Source organism: Nannobrachium achirus, assembly GCF_963921795.1.
Source record: "Nannobrachium achirus genome assembly, chromosome: 20".
Lineage (NCBI taxonomy): Eukaryota > Metazoa > Chordata > Actinopteri > Myctophiformes > Myctophidae > Nannobrachium > Nannobrachium achirus.
Genome location: NC_137827.1, coordinates 21,229,294 through 21,254,567, shown reverse-complemented (window position 1 = coordinate 21,254,567; position 25,274 = coordinate 21,229,294). Strand labels below are relative to the sequence as shown.

The following is a 25,274-nucleotide window of genomic DNA, read 5'->3' as shown; positions in this document are numbered from 1 at the left end:
GAGTTCCACCGCAGTGGGCCTAACATGGCTAATCCGTCACAGACCTTCGCAGGCTTTGCTGTCTGAGGTGGCTCGGTAACCATGGTTGCACGTGCACTTGTGGGTTCCGTCCAGATTGACACACCTGCCGTGGAGACAGACTCCGGGGAGCAGACACTCGTCCACATCTGGAGAGATGAGACACCAGAGCAAGAGAGGAGAAACTTGTAAAACAAAGACTACCGCTCGCTCTTTAGTAACCTTTCTTAAACCCCCCGCGGACTTCAATAGAGCCGGGCTGGCTTCCGTCCGTCGTAGGAACCATTCACAGATCTGTTACTGCACTTAGCTATGTGCGCTTTAAAAAAAAACAAAAAAAAAAGTTACCGTGGCAAATGTTGTCCTGTGAGAGTTTGTAGCCTTGGAAACAGTTGCACCTGTAGGAGCCGTCGGTGTTGACACACCTACCGCGGCCGCACACCGATTGGTCCAGGCACTCGTTCACATCTGAGGACAGAGGAGGGCCGGGGCCACGGCATGCATGAGAAGGTGATTATGATGGATTTTACCCCGGCCGTAATTACATGCTGCGATTACATCATGGCAGGGACCAGAACGCCTGCTGCTCATGAATGCCTGCTGTTATCTAGCGCGCTGCATGGCCCCGGTGTGTTTCCCGCTTCATGCTCTAAGTCAGAACACATGACGATGGGACATAAATAAAGTTATGTTTGTGGAAAACCTCACGGAGAATACACGGTTTTATAGTGGAATCAATGGAGCGTAAAAAAAAGGTAATATTTTATATTCTCCTGGCGCGTTCTTCCATAATGCGTGTGCGAGAGAGGAGAAACGATAAAAGAGAAATAAAAGGGATAGAAAAGGGAAAAGTGCACGTCTTTATTTGCTGAGACGTACAGTAAACAGTGGACTTTCCTGGGAGATGATGGAGACAGAGGTCACACACAGTGGGAAAAGGGAAAGAGTCACAGACAGGGAGGGCTTTGTCTGTCTAGCCATGGCCAGCGGCCAGATGTCTGTCGTTGTGGCCCAATGCTTTGTTTCTGCAATCTCCTGGCATCTCTCTGGCCCTGGTGATAAGCCCTGACAGGGGACTGGAGCTGTTTTCGCTATCACACCAGCAATTAGGCTTATCCACGACGTGGCCAATTGGGCCTAAACTACTGCGCTACAGTCAATTGACTGAGGAAAGCACTGGAACCCGCCGCTCACGTTGCCTGTTTTTATGTGGCTCCCTCTGCCTCAGGCGTATGGTGAAAGCCTGTTAGTAATGCCTGTGTGGGTGTTCTGAATAAAAATATTTACCTCTGCTGTCACCCTTCATTTATAGGGGAAGTTCCTCTCAGTTGCTATTTATACATTGACATCGTTACAAAAAACATGAGCGGACATTAGTGGATCAATTAACCAAAACATAAACGTTGTCCTGAATGGGGTCCCACACATACGGTACGCACGAGCGAGCGAGAACACACACACACACACACACACACACACACACACACACACACACACACACACACACACACACACACACACACACACACACACGCGTGATTTGTCGTGATTGGTTACGGTAGAAGGTCCAAAAACACTAACAAATTACACCAACTTCATTACCACATTTTCCAGTGGCCGTTCGTTCAGTCAAAGTCTCTCAAGCCTCCACATTTCTGGAATACTCTCTCCAGGAGCTTGGGTTTCCAAACAAATTAGCAGGGGTGCAAGTTCACGTAAAGGGAATGTGGCAACACTAGTCAGCCCCTTACGTAACAGGGCCACCTCCAGGTTAAGGGCTGGCGCTGTGTTATCCTTTCACACGTCACAAACCTTATATAATTTAGTTTGTCGGTCACTGCGTTTTGAAAAGTCTCATAAACAGATATCATGACCTCACAGCGTGTCACGCAGGCGATACTATGGGTGAGTGACCCAGTTTGTTTTCGCGTCAGGACCTTTTGACGACGGGGGAATCAACCCCGTGACCTTCCCATACAGCTCCTATGACTCCTCAGTGGCCCAGTAGTGGAAATAAAGGCCCTGCCGTCCCATGCTGGGCCCAACAGCACAGTGGTCAGAGTCCTCCAACAATAACACGCTGTTTGTTCAAGGCTGTGGCCGAGGGGAAATATTTGGACTCTCCCAAATTGAAGTATTATAAACAAGATTTTTACGGCAGCAAAGTGATATGAAAAGATCGGCGCAATAACACGGCAAATGTGCTTCGACAATATTAGGTCTGCGCGGAGGCGTGCAGGGTGGGAGTGGAGGAGCAGATTTATCGTACATGGAAACACTGAGAAATACTGATTGCAGAGAGAGAGAGACAGAAAGAAAGAGAGGGAAAGAGAGAGAGAGAGAGGGTGGAGGGTTGCGCTGTGCCCCGGCAAGCAGACATCGTCCGAGTGGTTTTGGGACTGCGGTGGGGGCCCAGCAGCAGTAGTGCGCGCCGTACATAAAATGTCCAATATTAAGTCTTTTGAAGCATGAAATCCACTGCACTTCCCATACACATCCACAGTCATTCCAGCCCCTTTGAGCGAAAAAGCCACAAGCACCCGGGCTGATTCAGCTCGGTCAGTTTGCAGAGCTGCACTGTGTCATGGGGCTGTCAACACGTCCTTAAGGGCACGGACCGTTGCCATGGCACTTGTTGCCAGGAAGGTTATTTCTGATGGTTGTCGCTGCGGGAGCTCGGTCTGCATAAAACCGGAGAAGGTTAGCGAATAGGAGTGGGCCATTTTAAGCCATTTAGATTGGGCACGCACTATTGCGTATCATTTTATGCTTTAGCTATTAAAAAATAGCAGATATAGAAGCTCACAGCGCGGCAGCGAGTGCCGCGCTGCAAGCTTGTAGATCTGCTATTTTTGAAAAATTGTGAAAAATCGTATTTTTTATTTTTTTTTACCCGATTCTATAAGTGTCTTCTGAATCCTTCTAAGGTTTTTCGATGATCATGTGAAGGACCCCCAAAATGGCATGTATTTGTCCATGGCCCCACAATCTCAAAATATGGTATCAGGGACCCCCAGGAGCAAAAATTTGAGCTACAAATGTTCGCTTTTAAACAAAAATATATATTCAAAAACGTGCACAAATCGTCATGCATTTTTCAAAAATAGCAGATCTACAAGCTAGCAGCGCGGCACTCGGTGCCGCGCTGTGAGCTTGTATATCTGCTATTTTTCAATTAGTTAAAGCGTTCAATAATTCTAGGCCTAAACGGGTTAATGTCGGACCAGGGAACCTTGCGGTTCATTTCCAGGCAGTGGTCAGTGGCAGGGGGGCGAGGGGCGGGGCTTACCCACACATCGCCCGTAGGCGGACTTGAACCCGGGGCCACAGGGCTGGCACTGGAAGGAACCCGGGGTGTTGACACAGACGCCTCTGGGACAGGAAGTAGGGTCCCTGCACTCGTCCACATCTGCTCAAGAGACAAGGCAGGGCATAAGAATAAAGCCATTATTTAAACAATGACTGGACAAACATGCAATAACGCGCGCACGCACGTAACATCACTCTGGTTTTAATATTGTTGTTTTTGTCCCCCCCCCCCCCCCCCCCCCCCTACCTTGGCAGACCGCGAGGGCAAACGCTAACAATGGCTGTTCTGTAACTGTGCTACACATTAACTCATGGAAAGCTAACAAATAGGCCTGGTCTGCATTGTCATGCTCACTTGAGCATAGCGTCTGTATGTCTGTGTTGTGTGTGTGCATGTGTGTGTGTGTGTGTGTGTGTGTGTGTGTGTGTGTGTGTGTGTGTGTGTGTGTGTGTGTGTGTGTGTGTGTCTGCAGTGTGTTACCTTCGCAGTCCCCTCTCCAGGACTTGGCGTAGCCGCTCTGGCATTCACAGGTGTAAGATCCGTCGGTGTTGACACAGTCGCCATCCTGGCACTTGTTGGGCATGCTGCACTCATTAATGTCTGCCAGTTTGAAAGACAACCAAGAGGAACAGAGGAGGACAACGTGACTATTGTGTTCCGCGGTAATAATCACTACTTTCTGATTTGTTTTTACCACTTCTGCCTTTATTTGATAGCACAGTAGTGAGAGAGGGAATCGGGGAGAGAGATGAGGAGTGACATGCAGCAAATCCGTCACCAAGATCGGGGATCGATCCCTGACCCCTGCCTTAAAATACTATAAAAAAACAACTACCCATCACATCCAATATCCATCCACCTCACCTTGACAGAACTTCCTGTTCTGGGTGATGACCTGACTGTAGCCACTGTAGCAGTGACACGTGTAGGACCCAAAGGTGTTCACACAGTGGCCCTTGCCTTCACATGGGCTGTCCTCACACTCGTTGACATCTGTGAATAGAGGAAGGGCGAGGGAAAGAGAGGGGGAGAGAGAGAGCGAGTGAAAGAGAGAGAGAGAGAGAGAACAGACAGCAAGAGACAGTGAGAGGGAGTTGTAAGAAGAACAAGAGAGAAAGAGCAGAGGAGAGTTCTAAAGTTACATTACGTTACAGTTCCATTGAACCACTGGAGACCGTACGCGGTCCAAGCCCGTCCACGCTACAAGCATTCCACAGCCATGGGCCCGAGGCCAGCCGAGCGGAGCAAAGGCTTTGGCCTGGGCTCTGACGGTGAAGTAAGGGGATCACAGCGCCGTGGCAGCTCTTTGGATGCACTCATCCACAGTGTTGTCAGGCATCACAGAGCGGGTCAACATAAACAAACGGATCCCTTTCGGCTTTGGCTCGCTCCGTTTCTCGGAAGGCTTCTTCTGCGCCGGGGCAAGCCTTTGGCGTGAAAGGCGTGTGCTCGCGATGAGACGCCGTCAGGGCGATCTGGCGGAATCCCGCGGGGGGGCCGCCCCCGCCGCTCGCTGCGTGCGTATCTCGTGCATCTCTTTCGGCGGGCCTCTCGGTTGTGACTTACCTATGCAGTTGGTCTGCAGTGCGCTGAGCTTGTACCCTGGGTCACAGTAGCAGGTGTAGCCTGTCTGCACTGGAATGCATTTCCCGTGGCCGCAGATGGTGGGCGTGATGGAGCACTTGTCAATATCTAAGAAAAGACCCAGAAGTACAACATTTAGCATCCTGCATTCTCTGTACATGACCTAAGTATACAGACGCACACTCTTCAGTCTATTACTGGACAAGAATTACTCAGCTGCAGAAAAAAAAAATAGGTGCATTCCGCCAACACATGTTGTTTCTCCATGGAAACCGCCTGGCTGTTTTATAGGTGGAGTCTTGGATGAGAGGACAGCTTTTTACAGAGCTGCAGTGTTCTAACAGGTGGTATGGAGCACGCACAAAGGGGTCGGTGGAGAAACAAGGCTGCCGGCCATGCACAGTGGTGCCTGTCAATGGTGCTGTTCTTGTCTCTTTCGATCCAAAACGGGTTCTAGTGTGCAGGGATGTTAGGATCAGGCCGTGGGGGTTCTGGCTGACAGAAACAAACGCAGCGATGGCACCTTCCTCTGCTAATCTCTCCTCTGTCTCCCCTCTCGCTCTGTCACAGTCCTGATTTTCCCCCTGCCTCCTTTCTCTGTAAACCTGGCCAATATCCAGTCCCGACAGCTTCCTCTTCCAAGAGGCGCACTCGATCTGGTTTCTCGCCCTCTCACCCTGTGCAGCGCGGCATCCTCGAGCCAACTTGGCTCCGAGAAATGGGGTCGAGTAAAAGGACAACACATGCTCAGCTCTCCCCTGCTAAACTCTGTGCAAAGCCCTACAGAAGAGGCCTAAGGGAAGTGCCGCTGCCTGCTAGCAGTGGACAGAGTGATTGCCTAACTTGAATGTCTCCAGCACTAGGGATGGGACCATATGAAAATGTCATATCACGATTATTGTGACAAAAGAAATCACGATTTACGATATTGTCGCGATTATCAAAATCTGTTATCCTGGGCAGGACATTTGCCAAAAAACAGCAGATCTACAAGCTCACAACGCGTGTGAGCTTGTAGATCGGCTATTTTTTGACAAAGACAATTGATAGAGAGTGAAAAAAAGATATCAAGGACATATAATATAAGTAACCTTTTACCAATTATAGAGGGTTTAAGTGGTACTGGATATGCAGCTCAGCAAATAAAAGGTGAATTGATCCCAGCGCATGACGGAGCACGATATCACGATAAACTAAATCTCCACGATACGATTATCGTGAGTGTTTTTTATCACGATAAACGATAATATCGCGTATCGTCCCATCCCTATCCAGCACTAATGTTGTGCTTTGTGACCTACAGTATGCTCTGCTGTTATGCCCCATTCAGTTCACCCGCCCCAGTATTCCACACACAAAGCAGTGCTGAGTCTCACCTGTGGCCTTTGTAGCTGAGTCTATGGGGGCAGTGTCATCAGTATCTGGCTTCAGGTTGATGATGGGAGAGTCAGGAGAGGCCTCTGTTGTGTGGGAAACCGAAAGAGAAGTGTTAACCACACATAGCCAGCTCAGTGGCATTGTGGCAAGAGTACGTGTCTGCCCTGAGATTGGGAGGTCGGCGTTCGATTCCCCGTCCAGGTCATACCCGAGTGTACTTGTACAGTACATCAAGCCACCTCATGCTACAGACACAGGAGATAGTTCTACCTGCCATAAGGGCCTCAGCCAGGCTTACTTACTTACTATCAATTGGCGTGACCTCTCGCCCTTTAGGGCGAGGTCGCATGTCGCCCAGAGGCATCTTACTAGTAGTTATATATTAAATCATGGCAAGGGAGAGGTTGCTTGTCGCCCTGAGGTGTCTTACTAGTATACTGATTTATATTTTATTTATTTATTAAAAACAAATGTCAACGAAATTGCCAAAACATTTCAATTTCGGGGTGCCCGCTGGCCTGGTGGTCAAGGCGCATACCACATACTAGCCTATGATGCCTGCTGGCGTCGCCGGTTCGATTCCCGATCCGGACGACCTTTGCCACATGTCATTCCCCATCTCTCTCCTCATTTCCTGTCAGTCTACTGTCCTATCGAATCGGCACAAAAAAAAAATCTAAAAAAAACAAAAACTAAACATTTCAATTTCAAAATATTCAGATATCGTGAAAGATCTATTTTCAACGCGAGGGCTTAAGTACTAATGTCTTCAATTGACCGAATTTTACCTGTTAATGTGCACGAGTCATGCACAGATAATGCACGGATGATGCACCACAGATGTGCACGCCATTCACAGCTTTCAAACAAAAAATCCGCTTGGAAATCCTTTCAGGCATTCAAAAGATAGAGGCTATAGTGTTTTCTTCAAATGTAAACAAACATGGCTGCCATGTTTGAAAGATAGACAGATTTCTTTTTAAAAAATGGCCAACTCGGGGAAACTCGTGTTTTGCACAGGGGCATATACGGCCAAAACCAAGTGTGTTGATGCTCATATACAGTATGTGTCGATATACAGTATATAAGGCTTAAGTGGGTAACGTGTCCATAGAGACAACCTTCCACAGTATCACGTGGAATAATCTCTCGTTCCATATGACCTAAACGATACACTCCCTGTTTTCTCTACCACCACCAACATGGCAGTCCCTCCCACGGGCCCTACTACAGAAGCGTGGCAGCTACATAAAGATGAACTAACAACAACATATGTAAATCAGCGGGACCCAACGGAGTCTGCCTTCAGATGTTGGTGTTTTCACTGGCATGGAGCAGACACGCGTACGTACAGTCTGCCACTGCCGCGCAGGAGAGATTTCCAGGAGGCGCGTCAGCAGGGGCGTCACACCAAATTCTGGGCCCTGGGTACAAGGATTCACTGCGGGCCCCCCATGAATGTTAACTATTGAAAAATAGCAGATATACAAGCTCACAGCGCGGCACTCTGCTATTTTTGAAAAATCGTGACAATGTGTGCAAGAAACCTTTGTCAAGGACCCCCAAGATGATATGTATTTGGCCACGGACCCCGATCTCAAAATATTTAGTTCCAGGGACCCCCAGAAGCAAAATTTGAGTTAGAAATGTTCGCTTAAAAAATACATATATTCAAAGATTTTCACACATTTTCACAACTTTTCCAAAAATAGCAGATCTACAAGCTCGCAGCGCGGCACTCGGTGCCGCGCTGTGAGCTTGTATATCTGCTATTTTTCAAAGTTATTAGGGCCCCTCCACCTTGGGCCCCAGTAACTCAGTCCCACTTTCCTACCCCTTGTGACGCCCCTGCACGTCAGTAGTGACTGAAGGTAACAAATCTCTATCTGGCCTGGAGCCCTAAGATGCTATATCAATACGACAAGAACAGCAGTGTAAAAACACGACGGTAAATCATCAGCGAGGGGAAGGTCATGATTACATATATTGAATTGAAGCATTTATTATCAGTGGGATGTTCCCCATGAACAAGACAACAAGAAAAATTACCTGGATATTTCAGCGGTGAGTCAGTGACAACTGTTGGCTGGAACGCAAGCAAATATTACTGGTTAGGAAAAGGATGTAGGTTAAGTTATGGCTGTCATATTCGTCCTCCTCGCGTGCATCCACCAAGGACTGTGTTTTGCTTTAAGTTATGTAATCAGATAGGCCCTCACAAGCCTTCCAGCTGAGATAGCCGGTGCATATCTTTCTAAGGTAAACATTTCAAAGGCATGTGGCGAGGAGTTGACAGGGAAGAGGAACTCACCACGCTCAGTATTTCCACATCTGCTGGGAGACAGAACAGAGAGACAGCGTTATCTATAGTGAAATCTGACCTTCCGTGAGCTTTAATAAGGACCATTATCAGAATATCTGCCCATGTTGACTTTGGGCACTCGGCTTGCGGCTTTTGAGGTCTTCATTTCTTAATAAAGCAAAGCTTACAGTGTATTCATCCTTTAAGTCTCACAGAGAGGCTTGTATTTGAAAATAACGCAGACTACCGGCCATGGAAGAATGCAAATAGAGTCAGGGAAACAGATATCTAAGATAACGAAGACCGAAATCCCCAAATATTTACAGAACGGTCTCCTTATATAAATCAAAAATGTTACAGCTATGCCAACAAATTGCCTCATAGGCATACAGTAAATCAGGGGAAGGTTCTTCGCAGAATCTCAAGGTTGCAGATGTTTAACCTTTGTAGACTTTTCATTCCACTGCAGTGATGCTGAAGGCACTCTGGCAGATGGAGGGAGATGAGTGTTCCTCCTTACGCTCCATATTTCTCAAATGACGGAATAAAGCCTTTATTTGTGGAGATCAAAACATCCTGTTGATGTTTGGATTCCCACAAATACCTAATCCGGCCTTCGTTCCTACAGGGGATTCCCATTGTGCACTCACGAAGTGAAAGCCCGAGTTAGACTTGATGCACTGATAATAGCAGATCTACAAGCTTGCGACGTGTCGCAGCGCACCACCTTGTGAGCTTGAAGATTGACTAATTCGTGGTGTGCGACCCTGTCACGACCACTTATAAATCCGGCTTTACCCTGCATATTTATACAGTGGATTGTGGTAACAATATCAGGTCAACAAGACATATTTTGATAATCTCCTGGATTTCACACACTGCAGCACATTCGGTAGTTACAGCCATCCATCTCGTTCACGATCAGACCAAACATTTATCAACAAAAGACTCAACATGCTGACGATTCAGTATATCGTCGTTGTCGGGTGGAGAAAACTGTATGTTTTGTATTTATCATTTTTAAAACGATTTAAACTAGTGAAAACAGCCGATCTACAAGCACACAACGCCTCGCACCGCGAGGCGTTGTGTGCTTGTAGATTGGCTGTTTTCACTACTTTTGATGTGACGGCCTTGTGTGATGAAGCAGTGCTTTACTTTGCAAAAGAATTTACAAATTTGAAACTTGGAGATACAAGGTTTCTGCCCGACAGTGACGATATCAAACATTTTCTTTCTCACCTTCCGGCTGCCAGGGTGTCTCTCTGGCGGGGAGCTCAGAGGCTGGGGAGGGATGGAACGGGGGCTGGGGTTGTTGTGGCTCCTGTGGGGTATTGGGGAAATGAGGTTCTCGAGGTATCTCCGGGTACACGGGGTACTGGGGTACGTGCGGGGGTCGCGGATAGCTGGGCCGCGGCCCCGGGCCGCTGGGCAGCTGTGAGGGCAGCTCTTCTGGCACGCCGTACGGGGGCTGGGGGTACGTGGGGCTCTGCTCGTCGTCCCAGGAGCGCTCCGGGTTCCTCAGATCCTCTTCCTCCAGCTGTCTCATGGAGATCTGCACATCGGAGCGTGAGTAGGTATAACCATGACCGGCCGGGCAGATCTCCTTGAAATGGTCTACAGGAAGAGGCACAGCACAGGGGAGGAACGGAACAATGAGCCATAGAGGAGATTACCTCCGTATCCCCCGCCAGCGGGGTCCTGAGTTAACCCACTTAGGCCTAGAATTATTTAATGATTTAACTGTTTTTGAAAAGTAATGAAAATGTGTGCAAATATTTGAATAATGTATTTTTAAAGCAAATATGTGTAACTCAAATTTTGCTTCTGAGGGGTCCCTAGAACGAAATATTTTGAGATGGAGGTCCGTGGCCAAATACATATCATTTTGGGGGTCCTTCACATGACAAAGTTTGAGCACCACTGACATAGAAACATAGGTTTTTCAAAAAACCTTAGAAGGATTTAGAAGACACTTATAGAATCGGGTCAAAATATTCAAAGATGTGCACACATTTTCTTGATTTTTCAAAAATAGCAGGTCTACAAGCTCGCAGCGCGGCACTCAGTGCCGCGTTGTGAGCTTGTACCGGTATATCTGCTATTTTTTAATAGTTAAAGCATAAAAAATGCGTAATAATGCGTACTCGGTCTACATGGGTTAACATGAGACGCTGCCAGGGTGTAATTATGGCTAGTGTTTCTGTCTGCTGTTCACAGCAATACCATAAGCCATCCGTGTAATACCGTTATGTCGAGCATACTGTGTGTGTATAGTGCACGGTGTAACGGGCCAGATATGGTTTCAACTAGCTGTGGAACAGGCCATAGCTGGCAGGCTAGTGACAGCTGTCATAGAGGGCTACCAGAAAGGGGATTTGGAACGGATCGGGATATACTGTATCTGACTCACCCAAAACCTCAACCCCCTCCCCCAAACTTCAACACACGCATACACGGTACACACACACAGACACACACACAGATGTACACGGACACACACACACGTGCAAGGACGCACAGAGACAAGGACATGTACACTACATACACAGACACAGACAGACAGGCACGCGCACACGCGCACACACACACACACACACACACACACAGACATGCCATCAGGGGAAGTAGAGGATCGTGTAATACTAGCTGACCTTTGAACTCTGTGCTGCAGAGGTGTGATTGAGAGGCTAACGGAGGATTTTCCGAGGAGATAAAAGGGGGCAGATTGCACCTCTTTGTGTCTCGGCCCAACAAAACTCAGCGATGGTGAATCCATTACCTCCGAGAAGCACTCTGTCCCCTACCTGACCTGAAAAGGAGCCATACCCTGCCAATAAACGGCCCGGGGCTGGAATATAGATACGCGTAATGACAGATATGTGGTCGCTGTAAGTGCATGTGTGAATGCAGGAAGCGTGGATATGATAGGATACTGAGTGATGACTCGAACGTGGAGGGAAATGGGGGGCTATATATGACCGGGAACCACATCAGACCTGCTGGAATAATGCTGGAATGTGAGGCAATGAGCTCCTGTTACCAAGTTCACAGTAATGAGCCTGACCGCTCCGTGCAGAACATGGCTCTAACAGCTTGTCCGGCGGCAGCCCGTACTGTACGAAAACCAGCATCCAAGTAATCAGGCTATAGCTGGTGTGTGTGCGTGTGTGTGTGTGTGTGTGTGTGTGTGTGTGTGTGTGTGTGTGTGTGTGTGTGTGTGTGTGTGTGTGTGTGTGTGTGTGTGCGTGCGTGCGCGCGTGCGTGCGTGTGTGTGCGCGTACGTGCGAGCTTGTTTTACTGTACTTGTGAGGGCCAAATGTACCCACCAATAGACATTGTGAGGGAAATGGTCTGCACAAGAGAAACGTTTGTTTGTGGTTAATAAAGATGTAGAGTTGTAGAGCTTACAATTAGGAAAATATTCAGGCTGGGGTTTGGGTCAGGATTAGGCTTTTAGAGCAGGGGTCTTCAACAGGGGGTCCGGGACCCCTAGGGGGTCCTCAGAGTTACTACAGGGGGGCCACCAAATATTTGTGTGATAGGATATTTCTTTTAAATTAACAATTCTGAGGACAAATTTAGCCAAAAATAGCAGATCTACAAGTAGTAGAGTTGTAGATCGGCTAGTTTTGGCAAATAGGTTTGGTGTAGAGGTAAAAAAGAGTACAAAAAAAAGTACAAAGTGAAAGCTCAAGTTTACTAAGTATCCACAATTGAAGTGGTTAAATATCTGAAAAAATACATTAACACAAATCCAACATAGACTGAAGTCTATGAATCTATCTATGAAATTGATGTAAATCTGCATCACACATTATTACAATATGTAGAGGGGGTCCCTGCTTCATCTCTCTCTCAGCTAAGGGGTCTTTGGCCTGAAAACGTTGAAGACCCCTGCTTTAGAGGTTAGATTTAGGGGTTGGGGTTAAGGCCCTGACACATTGAACATCAAACGCGTACACAAATGTTTTTACAACGGCTGTAGACACGCTGAAACGTGTCAATACTGTTGGGTTTCCAAACAAATTAGCAGGGGTGTAAGTTCACGTAAAGGGAATGTGTCAACACTAGTCAGCCTCTTGTTGACATGTCTTTCAGAGCTCGGTTCTATTTTGGAGCGTTGATGTGCGGCACAGACCAATCAACGCAGAGAGGTAAGCTCTTTTTACATAACATTTGTATTGCAGTATTTTGTTTTCAGTTGTGTGACCATTCTAGAAACACACGGCAGTTTTGGTGTTTTGATGCAACTCGCTGTACTCTCGTAGATCAGCTACTAGGGTAGGCTAATACAAACGTTTGCGTGTGTGTGCGTGTGCATGTGTCCGTACACGTTTGTGGTATCTACAAAGACATGTCTCTGATATCTGATCTATGACAACCTTCATGAATCGTTGGCCAAAGTGGGCACTGTACGGAACCTCCCTCTTTCTCCCAGGGACTTTGAAGGTTAGATCAGAGCAAAAAACAAGAAGATGACAACAACTTCCCCTGTTTCACTTGGCCAAGCTCTTTAACTCTGCTTGTGAAGCATGGCTGCTTTATTAGCGGGGCTTCTCTATGGGGACTGGAGTGATAACACAAGACTGACTCCTGCTATTATGTAGCCTCGAAAATATGAAAACGGTTATATAGTTGGTCTCTTTCCACATCAAATAAATGTGGTGATTTGGAACTGCTTCGAGATGCCTGGAGCAGAGTGGTGACTGAAGTGTGAACATTTATTGCCATTTTGAGCAGTTGGTATGCTTGTGTTATGAGTTTCTGTGGAAACACTGGGATAATTGCATCTTGTAACCTTTGGTATTTTATTGTGTTTTTGTGTTTCTTTTATTGATGTATCGCATTTTACGTTGTATGTTTTGAATCGAGCTTGAATCTAAACAAATAAAGCTGATTGACTGAGTGATTTGTAACCATCACACACACCACACATTGTGTCAGCGTGTAAATTATACTTTACATCCGCACGAACATTGATCCCCCCAAAAAACGATCAAACCTTCCTGATTTCATAATTTTGGAAAAAAAAACTTTTCCAGAGAGAGCAAAGCAGAGGTTATGGTGGCAAAGGTTAAAAGCAGAAGGGAAAACATATAGGGTGTGACAATTGTAGTCCTAGCGCGGACATATTTTGGGTCAAACACAGCCTTACACAGGTGTTCTGATTGGAGTAGATCATTAGTTCTATGCCAATCAAACAATTGAAACACCCGTGTTTGACCCAAAATATGGCCGCTCTAGGACTACAATTGCGTCACCGTTGGCACACCCTATACAGTACAGTCAGAGGAGAGTAGGGATGGGACGATATTAAAATGTCATGTCACGATTATTGTGACCAAAATAATAGCGATTTACGATATCATCGCGTTAATCAAAATATCCCCAACATCCATTATCCTGGAGCAGAACATTTGCCAAAAAAATGCTGCTATTTTCTTGGCCAAAGAGATTTGGTAGAGAGTGAGACGTATCAAGTATGTTATTTCCAGCTCCTTTTTACCAAAGAGGGTTTAAATGGTATCAGATATGCAGCTTGGTAAATAAAAGGTGAATTGATCCCAATGTATGACGGAGGACAACTTCATGTTAAATCTAAATCTCCACGATACGATTATCGTGAGTGTTTTTTTTACCACGATAAATGATAACTAGAAAAGAAAATTTCTAAGAAATTTTAAGTGTGCCTGCAGCTCGCTAAGTCTGTGCAACCTTGTGTAGCGGTTGGTGTTAGCATTAGCGTTACATTTTTTAACATTAGCATTTTTTGCATAAGCTTTAACATTATGGTTCTTCATATGACACCACCCACATGTCTGTACGACAAACAGATCACGAGATAAAGGGTCACTTCCTGTTTGGTGAGGCTCACTTCCTGTTTGGCGAAATAGGCCCCAATTAAGGTTAATGACTCTTAATCAAGTCATTTGATGACACCCACGCGTCTGTACGACAAACAATTCATGAGATATAGGGTGACTTCCTGTTTGGTGAGGGGCACCTCCTGTTTGGCAAAATAGGCCCCAATTAAGGTTAAGGACTCTTAATCAAGTCATTTCACACCACCCGCGCGTCTGCACGACAAACGGTTCACGAGATAAAGGGTCACTTCCTGTTTGGTAAGGGGCACTTCCTGTTTGGCGAAATAGGCCCTAAATAAGGTTAAGGACTCTTATTCTTGTCATTTGACGCAACCTGCGCATCTGTACGACAAATGGTTCACGAGATAAAGGGTCACTTCCTGTTTGGTGAGGGGCACTTCCTGTTTGGCGAAATAGGCCCCAATTAAGGTTAAGGACTCTTAATCAAGTCATTTGATGCCATCTACGCGTCTGTACGACAAACGGTTCACGAGGTAAAGGTTCACTTCCTGTTTGGTGAGGGGCACTTCCTGTTTGGCGAAATAGAGTTTTTTGAGAGAAAAAAAAAATTGAGAAAAAAAATTTTTTTGAGAAAAAAAATTTTTTGAGAAAAAATTTTTTTGAGAAAAAAAAGTTGAGAAAAAACATTTTTGAGAGAAAAAAAAAATTTGAGAAAAAAAACATTTTGAGAAAAAAAAAATGAGAAAAAAAAAGTTTTTGAGAAAAAAAAAGTTTTTGAGAAAAAAACATTTTTTGAGAAAAAAAACATTTTGAGAAAAAAACATTTTTTGAGAAAAAATAATTTTGAGAAAAAAAAATTTGAAAGAAAAAAAAAATTTGAAAGAAAAAAAAAATTGAGAAAAAAAAAATTTTGAGAAAAAAAATTTTTTTGAGAAAAAAAATGTTGAGAAAAAAAAATTTGAGAAAAAAAAATTTTGAGAAAAAAAAAATGTATGACACCAGCCACAACTCTTTTCGATAAACGGTTCATGAGATGTAGAGGCACTTCCTGTTTGGCAAAGGGCACTTCCTGTTATAGAGGAGATTACAGCTCATCCCTATTGGCTGGAAAAAGACCAAAGTTGTGTGTGCATTTTAAAGTTTAAATCACGTTGCTAGGCAAAAGTATGGCAAGAGTTATGTGGCGCCAAAGTTTCTGGGTTTTTTTCGGAGTCATTCTAAGTCAATGGGGTTTTTGGGCGTCGTTTTTTGCGAATTACATCGCAATCGTATCGCGGATCGGAAAGAAAAGTAATAGCACACCATTCCCGGCCGAGCCGCACATTTTGATGTATATATTGCGGGGGTGGCGTAAATCGTGCGGCAGTTATTACGTGCCGAAATTTCCCCCATTCTAAGTGAATGGGGTTTTTTGGCGTCGTTTTTTGCGAATTACGTCGCAATGGTAACGTGGATCGGAAAGAAAAGTAATAGCACCCCATTCCCGGCCGAGCCGCACGTTTTGATGTATATATTGCGGCGGTGGTGTAAATCGTGCGGCAGTTATTACGTGCCGAAATTTGCAAGAACATTACTTACTTACTGACTTACTTACTTATAGTATATGTCATTGTGTATTTTTGGGAATTTTTCATATAGATTCTTGTAAACCATGTTTTTTCTGTTCTATAGACCCAGTTGGATACAAAAAAAACGGTTTCCATTTTTTTCCCCACTCTGGCCATGTTTTGCCACCATGGCAATATAATGCTCTATGTGCCTATATTTTGTGTCTGTCTGTATCTCTGTCGACATAATTTCTCCAAATCTGCCAAGCCGATCTTCACCAAATTTGGTGCATGAGTGTATGATGTGCCCCAGAAGACCCCATAACATTTTGGCAATGATTCGCCTATAGGTGGCGCTACAGTAACCAATTCAAAAAGCAAATTCATGATTACTTACAAGCTACCCGTCCAATTTTAATCAAACTTGCTGGGTTGTTGCACCATAGACCGAGGCACATGCTCAACAAACTTGATCACGATCCAACCTGTAGGTGGCGCTACAGCCACAGATTCAATATGCAAATACACAATGGTGCAAAAGCTACCAGACATTCTTTAACAAATAACGTATTTAATAAGAAACAGAAAGTGTTTAATTTCAATTCAAAGGGTTTATTTGTCTTGAACCTTTGATAAAATGGAACATGAATCCTCAAGGTTCAAGGTTCAAGGTTCAACTTTATTGTCAACAATACCAATTTACAAGTAAAAGGGCAAGTGAAATTCATTGTGCGCAAGCAAAAGCAGCAGCTACAGTCTTAAGAATACCACATTAAAATCAGTGTTAAGTTGCTAAAAGAACTAAGCTGCTTAAGGTCTATATGTTAAGATCTAAAACTACCTAAAAAAAAAGGAACGCTCAACAGTACCCATTCTCAACTTAACAAAGAATCAATCACTGTAGGTGTAACAGAGGTGATCCGAACCTCCCCACCCGGCTTCGAACCGGGGTCTCCCGCATGAAAGTCCAATATATTAACCATCACTCCAAAGGGACATCCCTATGGAACGAGGGCAGATACTAGACTTTTGAGGCTTCAGGCTGGGGCTGCGACTCTCTCCGCGACACTCACCCCCCTTTGACCTCCTCCTACGGGGAAGCCCGGATCCGGGTCACAGCACCAATTTAACGGAGGTGATCTGAACCTCCCCACCTGGCTTCGAACCTGGGTCTCCCGCGTGAAAGTCCAATATCTTAACCATTACTCCAAAGGGATATCCCTATGGAACGAGGGCAGATACTAGACTTTTGAGGCTTGAAGGCTGGGGCTGCGACTCTCTCCGCCACATAGGCATCATTGACTTTGCAAGAACATCGGCCGGTGCATTTGCTGGCAACACATGCACACTTGACTAGTTCTACGACGGCCTCTGGTGCAGGTGGAAACTTTGAGACTACAGGGACACAACTTCCACTTCCGTTTGCTGCCTCCATCCCAAAGATAGTGGATCTAAAACCTTTGGCTGAGCTACAATGTCTTGTGCTCATACATTGGCTTGCCAATGTGCTCGCAGGATATGTTCTATGATGGACCCTTGCATTGGACGTATCTTTTCCACACCTTGATTGGCCTTGAGCTGTTTAAACATACATCTGCTCCAATGAGGCTAGGTGCAAGAGCCAATTCTGATCACGAGTACTTCGTATTAACTGGAGAAGATTGTTGACCTGCTTCATATATATATTTGTACATCGGGTACTTCTCATTCTCACTGTCAAATTGGTCAAGGTTTTCCATCAGCTGCAGATCAGGTATCATGTGTGCCATGGGCTTCAGAAACACCTAGTCCATTTTCACACGCTTTTCTCAGATCTTCGAGTGCAGACGTCAGTTTCTGGTGTAACACTGGGTACTGTTTGAAGAATGCTTCAATCCACAGGTCAAATAGAACTTGCAGTGTGATCTTGTGAGCTTCCAAGGCTCTGTTGTGGTGCTTGCCATTCAGTATTTGTTCAACTGTAACACTGCTATATAGACCGGATTCAACCCAAGCTTCATTCAGACCACTCCCTTCAAGGGTTGCTCCGAGACATCGTACAGCACACAGAACGACATGGAAGGCACCAGGACTTGCTATGATGATGGATTGGAACTGTTGGTCAAGGACGCTCAGTTGTCGAACTCTTTTGTACAAGTCCATGTCTAACCAAACAAGTATAGGCTCAACATCCTGAGTGTCTTCCATCATCAACTTGTTGAGCTTGTAGAGCTGAGTCAATGCTGTAGTAAGGGCTGTCCATTCATGGGCTGGTGCATTTATGAGAGGCAGTGCATGCACTCGGTCAAGTGTCATAGATTCAGTTTTGGTTGCTGACACACGCAGAAGTGAATTGTATGCCGTCCAGACAGGCACAGGCTGTTGTTGAACATGACTGTCATCATGCGACTCGGCTGGGTCATTTGTTGGTTTGGCATCAGTGCGATTGGAATGGCGAACCAACAGCCAAGCTAGAACATCAGTTGCAGGTATTTTGAGCTCCTTCTCATTCATTTCCAATTTGAAGTTTGGATATTGTGGACTGTTGTGAGGCTTAGGAGCCCCTTTTATCCAGCTTGATATCAATGGGATGACAGTCTTGGGTACATCCTCCAATGGCCTGTTACTTTGCTCTGTGTGGGGATTGCATACTCTGTTACTTCCACATTTTCCTCCATTCTGGGTTCCCGTTGATACACAGCCATAGCTGTTGCATGGAATGAATTTCTTTCATCGTAAGTATCAACATCTGCATCCAGGTTGTCGATGGAGAAATGCAGCCGTTTCTTATTTTGTAGTCCAGGTGGTAGATAGCTTCCATTATTACTCTCCATATTCCTCTGTACTCCTTCTGAGATTGAGATTTGAGCAACACACTGCTTGACTCGTCTGTATGGAACTCCTATACCGGCATGAGAAAGTAAATTGGACAGTTTCTGGCTTCTATATTTATGTTCACAATACAGTGAAATGCCGAGTGTGATAGGAGTTTCAATTGTCGATCGAAATGTTGCATCTGGGGTCTTTGGGTCATGCAACAATTGACTATTAGCTTTGTGGGCTTGAACAATCTGCTGAGATATGATTGATGCAGATCATCGTCCTGAAAATCCTGTGTTTGATTCTTGAATCTGTTGCTGTAGCGCCACCTATAGGTGGATTGTGGTCACATTTTCAGAGGTTGTGCCTCAGAGGTTGTGCCTCAGCTCATGATGCAACAACACATCAAATTTGATAAAAATGTGATGAGTAGTTTGTAAGTAACCTTGAATTTGCTTTTTTAATTGGTTGCTGTAGCACCACCTATGGGCGAATCATTGCCAAAATGTTATGGGGTCTTCTGGGGCACATCATACACTCATGCACCAAATTTGGTGAAGATCGGCTTGGCAGATTTGGAGAAATGATGTCGACAGAGATACAGACAGACACAAAATATAGGCACATGCAGCATTATATTGCCATGGTGGCAAAACATGGCCAGAGTGGGGGGAAAAAATGGAAACCGTTTTTTTTGTATCCAACTGGGTCTATAGAACAGAAAAAACATGGTTTACAAGAATCTATATGAAAAATTCCAATAACTTCTTTTTGCTACATAACTACATACACTATTAAGTATGGCGGATTACAATAAGTGTTTTGCCATTGCATTGCATGGCAGGCACACTTAATAACGATAATATGGTCCCATGCCTAGAGGAGAAGTGGGCCTGACTGCAGGTGACTGTACCTGATCCTGGCAGAGGGCAGCGTTCACACGCTGCGCCCCAGGCTTTGCCCACGCGGCTGCAGCAGCAGATCTGCTTGGTGATGTGCTGGTCCCTGCCCAGGGGCAGAGAGCAGACGCCCGCCGCCGTCGACCGGTAGCAGAAGGCCCTCTCGTCTGACACCGCCTTGTCCGCTGAGGAAAGAGTTCACCCCACAGTTCAAGATTCAGGCCAGTGGCGTCGGTTCAGCAAAAGCTAAGGTATGGCAACATGACTGGTGTCTTGCACGCATGCGATGTCATGTTGCCATACCTTAGCAACAGGCATAGGAAAAATAATCGAAAGTTTAAATTTTTTTAAGATTGTTTGAAAACAGCAGATCTGCAAGCTCACAAGGCGACACGTTGTGAGCTTGTAGATTGGTTATTTTCAAATATTTACATATGGGCACTGATGACGCAGAGGAGAGAACACGCCCTCAGCGCCCACAGCATCCCCAGCGGGAATCGAACCCAGGACCTTCTAGCTGTGAGGCGACAGCGCTATACCGACTGTGCCACCATGCTGTGAATGGGCAATCTTAATGATAGTACAGTGTCAGGTGCATGTGTGTGTGGTGTGCTTAAATATTGTAGTTTACCACAATAATATGCATCAGAAGACATATGCAAAAGAACCCACACATTGTACATAAAAGCACATCAGGTGATCAACATAGCCCGAAAGGTTGGCCACACCCTTGATTACTCGGCATAGACAAGTAGAGCAATACTTACAGACACAGTGGCTCCGTGCTGGGTCTAGCATGAAGCCTGGCTTGCAGGTGCACCGGTAGCTTCCCTTAGTGTTGAGACATTCAGCGTTCTTGCAGATCCCAGGCATCAGACACTCATTGATATCTGTAAAATATGCATTCATTCATTTCATTTCTTTGTGGCTTTTATGTCTTTATTGAAAGTAGCCTGATAGGAAATGGGGAGAGAGATGGGGAGTGACATGTAGCAAAGGCCGTCAGGGTCGGGACTCTAACCCGCGACACGCTGTCAGGCTACTTTGAAGCCTAGGTGCCTGGACCGCTACGTCAGTGTACTTCTCTCAGGCAGTGTCTATCTACACTGCAGTGCCTTCTGAAACTGTTGAGTCTACTGCACAGTAATCAAAAATAGCCGCTCTAAAAGCTCACAACATGTGTCACTTTGCTACACCGACACGCAACAAAGACTGAATCAGACTTACAGTAATTACACTATCAATGTACTGTACAGCATGTACTGCAGCAGAAATAACCCTATATCTCCCTTTGTCAAGGGGAGATTGATCCCCTTTGCATGAGTGGTAGATACTTGGTTTTCCATACAGGAGGCACAGGTTCAAATCCAGCTGGTTTTAAGCTTGCAGACCAACAACAATGATGGATGAAGTAACTTTTGAAGTATTCTTTCCACCTTGAAAGGTGACAGCGTCAGAATACAAGAGGTTAATACAACCACCAGCTGCTACGTAGCGATGAAAGATGGAAACTTTTATTTGCGTTGTACAATACTTAAAAGCAGGATGAGGCGATGACATGACGGAGATGCTTCCCCAGTGCACCGCAAAATGCACACACAATTACAAAAAATGTTTTGATATGTTGACAAATCTTATAAACTCACAAAGATGTGGTAACCTTGTCTGGAAAAGCAGGACGTTGAGAAAGGAAATAGCTGGATTTGGATTAGCATTTTTATTTCCTCCAAGGTGAATGCATCTTAAGTTTATGTCAAGGGACAGATGGCTCAAAGAGTTTTTTTTCCTTTGTGTGGCGTGTGTGGAGCTCGCCTACAGAAGAGCCAGAGTCACTTGGCCACACCAAGGTAAGCAAGCTAATCAGCAGCTAGCCAGCTGTGCCAGTCAGGTGCATGGGAGGACATATTTGAGGTGCTTAGTCATGCCATCACTCCAGGACCAGGGAAGGTTTGTTGTTCTACAGAGAGTAAATCATTAGGCCTTCGGTCCATTGCTGTGACGACTGGAACCTGACAGCCTGCCACCACAAATTTCCCAGAATTCCAATTAATCTGCTCTTGTTTTGCTGTTTTTTGCCTCCTGCTGGAAAATGTGAGCTTATAATGGAAAGGATTTGAGCCTGATAAATCCCGGGACTGAAGCTAATCTAGGTGTGTCTAGAGTGTCTCCATTCTTTTTTGTTTCTTTCTCTCTATCTGTGTGTGAGTGTGAGTGTGTGAGTGTGTGTGTGTGTGTGTGTGTGTGTGTGTGTGTGTGTGTGTGTGTGTGTGTGTGTGTGTGTGTGTGTGGGCGTGCGTGCATGCGTGTGTGTGTGTGTGTGTGTGTGTGTGTGTGTGTGTGTGTGTGTGTGTGTGTGTGTGTGTGTGCGTGCGTGCGTGCGTGCGTGCGTGTGGTGCAAGCCACACACACTCTGAGAAGAATCGAAGGAGGAACCCGTTCCAAGGCCGAGCCTGACCTTGTAGTGACCCTGCCCTCAGCCCTGATGTTAGTGACAATCTAAACAGGCGTGCTGCATTATAAGCAAAGTGGTCTCGCACTGTTTCCTGTTTAGGAGATCCATGGGGAACATATAAAGAAAATGCAATGGACAAGTGCTGTCATGGCGGCCTGCGTTATGACCAGCGAGGATCTCTTGGGGGAGATGTAACTGGTCGTTCTTCAGACAGCACAAGTCTGGAACAACAGCATGTGTGGAGACCACAGGGACTTGAGCTTAGTTTAAGCAGCATGCTTTCGGGTCAAAGTTCAGGTCAGAGTTGGGGGCTCAGCCTTCCATCACATGGCTGAGTTCCAGAACAGTGCTATTGTTGCAATCCGTCTTTAACTCTGAGAGTGTACAGACGCATGGAACCAAACGGAGTGGACCCCGTAGGGATCCATTTGGTTCTGCACACTGTTACAGTACAATAAAAAAAACGGAGGATTTTTTACTGCGTGGACTGGTATAATTGAGAGTGACTTCCATGACAGCTCGTTATGACCGGCGCTTCTCTCAGCAGCGCCCGTTGTTGTAACGTTAACTGTCAGTCTCTCTGGCACAGACACGCGACCCCCGCAGCGAGGGCCCCAGCTCTTGGAAACCCCGCAGCCGTCCGTCTGGAGGCCCCGCTCCACCGTATGAAGCTTGTTTTTATTGTGGTAATGATGCGTAATGGTGACTTCACCACGTCCAAAAGAGTCTCCCAACTCTGGTTAAAATGACAACCTGTCTGCCACGACCTCGCGCGACCCTGGGCCGCCCCCCCACTCGCTTCTGGAGCAACCAGGAGCCACATAAACACTGGAATTATTTATGGCCATTATAAAGGAAACAGCCAGCCGTATCTCATGTGGTCCTGTGATACACAGGATTATGTTGAACCGCGTTGGAGTGCATTGGCTGTAATAGTCGAAGGGAGTAACAGTGTAAGGATTCTTCTCTTACAAGACTGATACTTTTAACGTCTCAAACCAGACAGGAAGCATAACTCACGAGGTAAAAAAGCATCCGTTTTTGTGAATACAGTGAGCTACTTTTCAATATCTTGCCAAAACTGCAATTAATGGAAGAAGCAGCGTGTTTCTCCGCGAGCAAGCAATGTCTTGACCGCAACTTAATGACTGTGCTCTCCATCTAAACCACAATAAGGACCGGTCTAGGTCTCAACGCACCACTGGCCAATATAGTATTAAATATGATGAATCAGTCACTACAGTAATGTGTGTGTGTGGTACGGGCTATATATTCATTGGATGCAATGCAAACATTAATCTAGAGTAATGTAGAACTTCCTGTGTTCTTTGAAGTTAAAAATGGTATATGGTCTGTATTTCTATAGTGCCTCGATCCAAAGGCAAGCGCTTTACAGTGTGCGTTCACACACAAGTTCACACACAGACGGTGGAGCAAACCATACAAGGAACCACTCTCATAGGGAGCAATTAGGGGTCCCTCGAGGACACGTCGCCACAAAGAGCAGTCTATTGAACAGTGGTGGAAAGAGTACTCAAATGTTTTACTTAAAAAATGAATACAGTATGGCTGAAGTGGTTAATGTATGACATGTTTTGTAATAATAATCAAAACCTACTTACTACTTACTTTTACTACAAAAGTATCTAGTAAGTAACTAAAGTTTTCAAATAATTTTAGTGGAGTAAAAGTCAAATATTTGCCTTTGAGATGTAGTGGAGTAGAAGTAAAAGTATTGGAACTACTCAAGTGAAGTGAAAATTGTACTTGAGTAAATGTACTTAGTCACTTTACACCACTGACTTCCACGTTCCCAAACGGCTACTGTACATCCCGAGCCACTGCCACAGTACTCATTTACACCTTGACGTGGTGTTAATTAGTACAAAATAAGGTCATGCGTGCTAATTTAACTCTGTAATAATCTATTTTTACACTTAAAATAGCGCTCAGAATTTAGCGGTGTAATCTGACCTACGCCAGACGCCTGATTTGGAATCGCACATGAGTTCTGGGCGGAGCCGTTTGTTTTCACGCCCTTCGGCAGGTTAGTTACTCACCAGCTTTAGTTTAACTGAGGTTAGGGTTAGGGTTAGGTTTGGGCATAATTTTACTGAGGTTAGGGTTAGGTTTAGGCATAGTTTTACTGAGGTTAGGGTTAGGGTTAGGTAAGGTTTAGGCATAGTTTTACTGAGGTTAAGGTTAGGGTTAGAGTTAGGGCTAGGGTTAGGTTTAGGTGTTCGCACCTCCGTGCGGTCCAAGCGAACACAAAGGAGGGCTCCCTAGCCCCAGTTCAGCCAATCAAAAGCTTCCATGGGCGGTGTTTGCCCAGAACTCATGTGCATTTCCAAATAACGCGCCCCAGACAGCACATTACTATCACTGACAGCACAGCCACAGCCTATAGGGGGCAGTGTACTGTAATCACGCCTGTACTTTCATTTAACAAGTAGCGACATGGACAACTTGGTTGGCATTGTATCTGAGCAGCATTCTGAAGATAAGAGGTCTGGTCCTGAGGTCAGACAGCTGTGTGCGAATCTGACGGGGCGTCTTATCTTGGTACAGACGCCACAGAGGCCAGATCAGAGAGAAAGAGGGATGCGGGTACTGCACGGTGCATGGATGAATCATGTCTATTCTCAGACACAGAGCTCGGACACAGGATATGAGACCAGTTCTGCTCCAGTAAAACACAATACAAGCAATTCAGGATAAGAGCCACGGTTTGGCAGGCTGGACAACATATCTTGATAATAGTGACGGAATACCAGAAAAATCTTGATTTTTGCCTCCTTTGGCATTCGTTCTGAGGGCTGAAATTAAAAATATTTTTGGGAAATAGAGCAGCAGCTGAATGGGGACACAGACTTTAAAGCTGGCCAGTAAATATTGTGGGTAACTGTCAGCTTTGCTTTTCGGAATTTCAAGAAACGAGCGACTGGAAGGGAGGGAACATCTTGAAGCGATCATAAAAAAAGCGAGCCCGAATAAAAGAAAGATAAATTACTCACTGGCAACTCTTGACACCATTTTGGACGGCACAGAACGTGTCCTTGTCCACACAGCTCTTATTTATTTATTTATTCACTTTTGATAAAAAAAAAAAAAAAGTTATGGAGTGCTAAAGAATTTCCAAAGCTTTAACCCATTTAGGC

General features: G+C 45.4%; 2 protein-coding genes across 2 annotated transcripts in view; both read right to left on the bottom strand.

The window, feature by feature from the left end:
- Window positions 1-25,274, bottom strand: part of arel1 (apoptosis resistant E3 ubiquitin protein ligase 1) — a 225,227-nt gene that overhangs the window by 39,226 nt on the left and 160,727 nt on the right. The gene's annotated exons all lie outside the window — the stretch shown is intronic.
- LOC308305994 (latent-transforming growth factor beta-binding protein 2-like) overlaps window positions 1-25,274 on the bottom strand; it is a gene marked incomplete at both ends in the record, with an annotated part of 165,350 nt that overhangs the window by 37,542 nt on the left and 102,534 nt on the right. Inside the window, 11 exons of the mRNA XM_080750893.1 lie at window positions 45-167; window positions 367-486; window positions 3,308-3,427; window positions 3,809-3,928; window positions 4,193-4,321; window positions 4,895-5,020; window positions 5,436-5,621; window positions 6,289-6,372; window positions 9,834-10,208; window positions 19,679-19,849; window positions 20,432-20,554. Coding sequence (XP_080607019.1) covers window positions 45-167; window positions 367-486; window positions 3,308-3,427; window positions 3,809-3,928; window positions 4,193-4,321; window positions 4,895-5,020; window positions 5,436-5,621; window positions 6,289-6,372; window positions 9,834-10,208; window positions 19,679-19,849; window positions 20,432-20,554 — 1,677 coding nt within the window. The remainder of the gene's footprint in view (window positions 1-44; window positions 168-366; window positions 487-3,307; window positions 3,428-3,808; window positions 3,929-4,192; window positions 4,322-4,894; window positions 5,021-5,435; window positions 5,622-6,288; window positions 6,373-9,833; window positions 10,209-19,678; window positions 19,850-20,431; window positions 20,555-25,274) is intronic.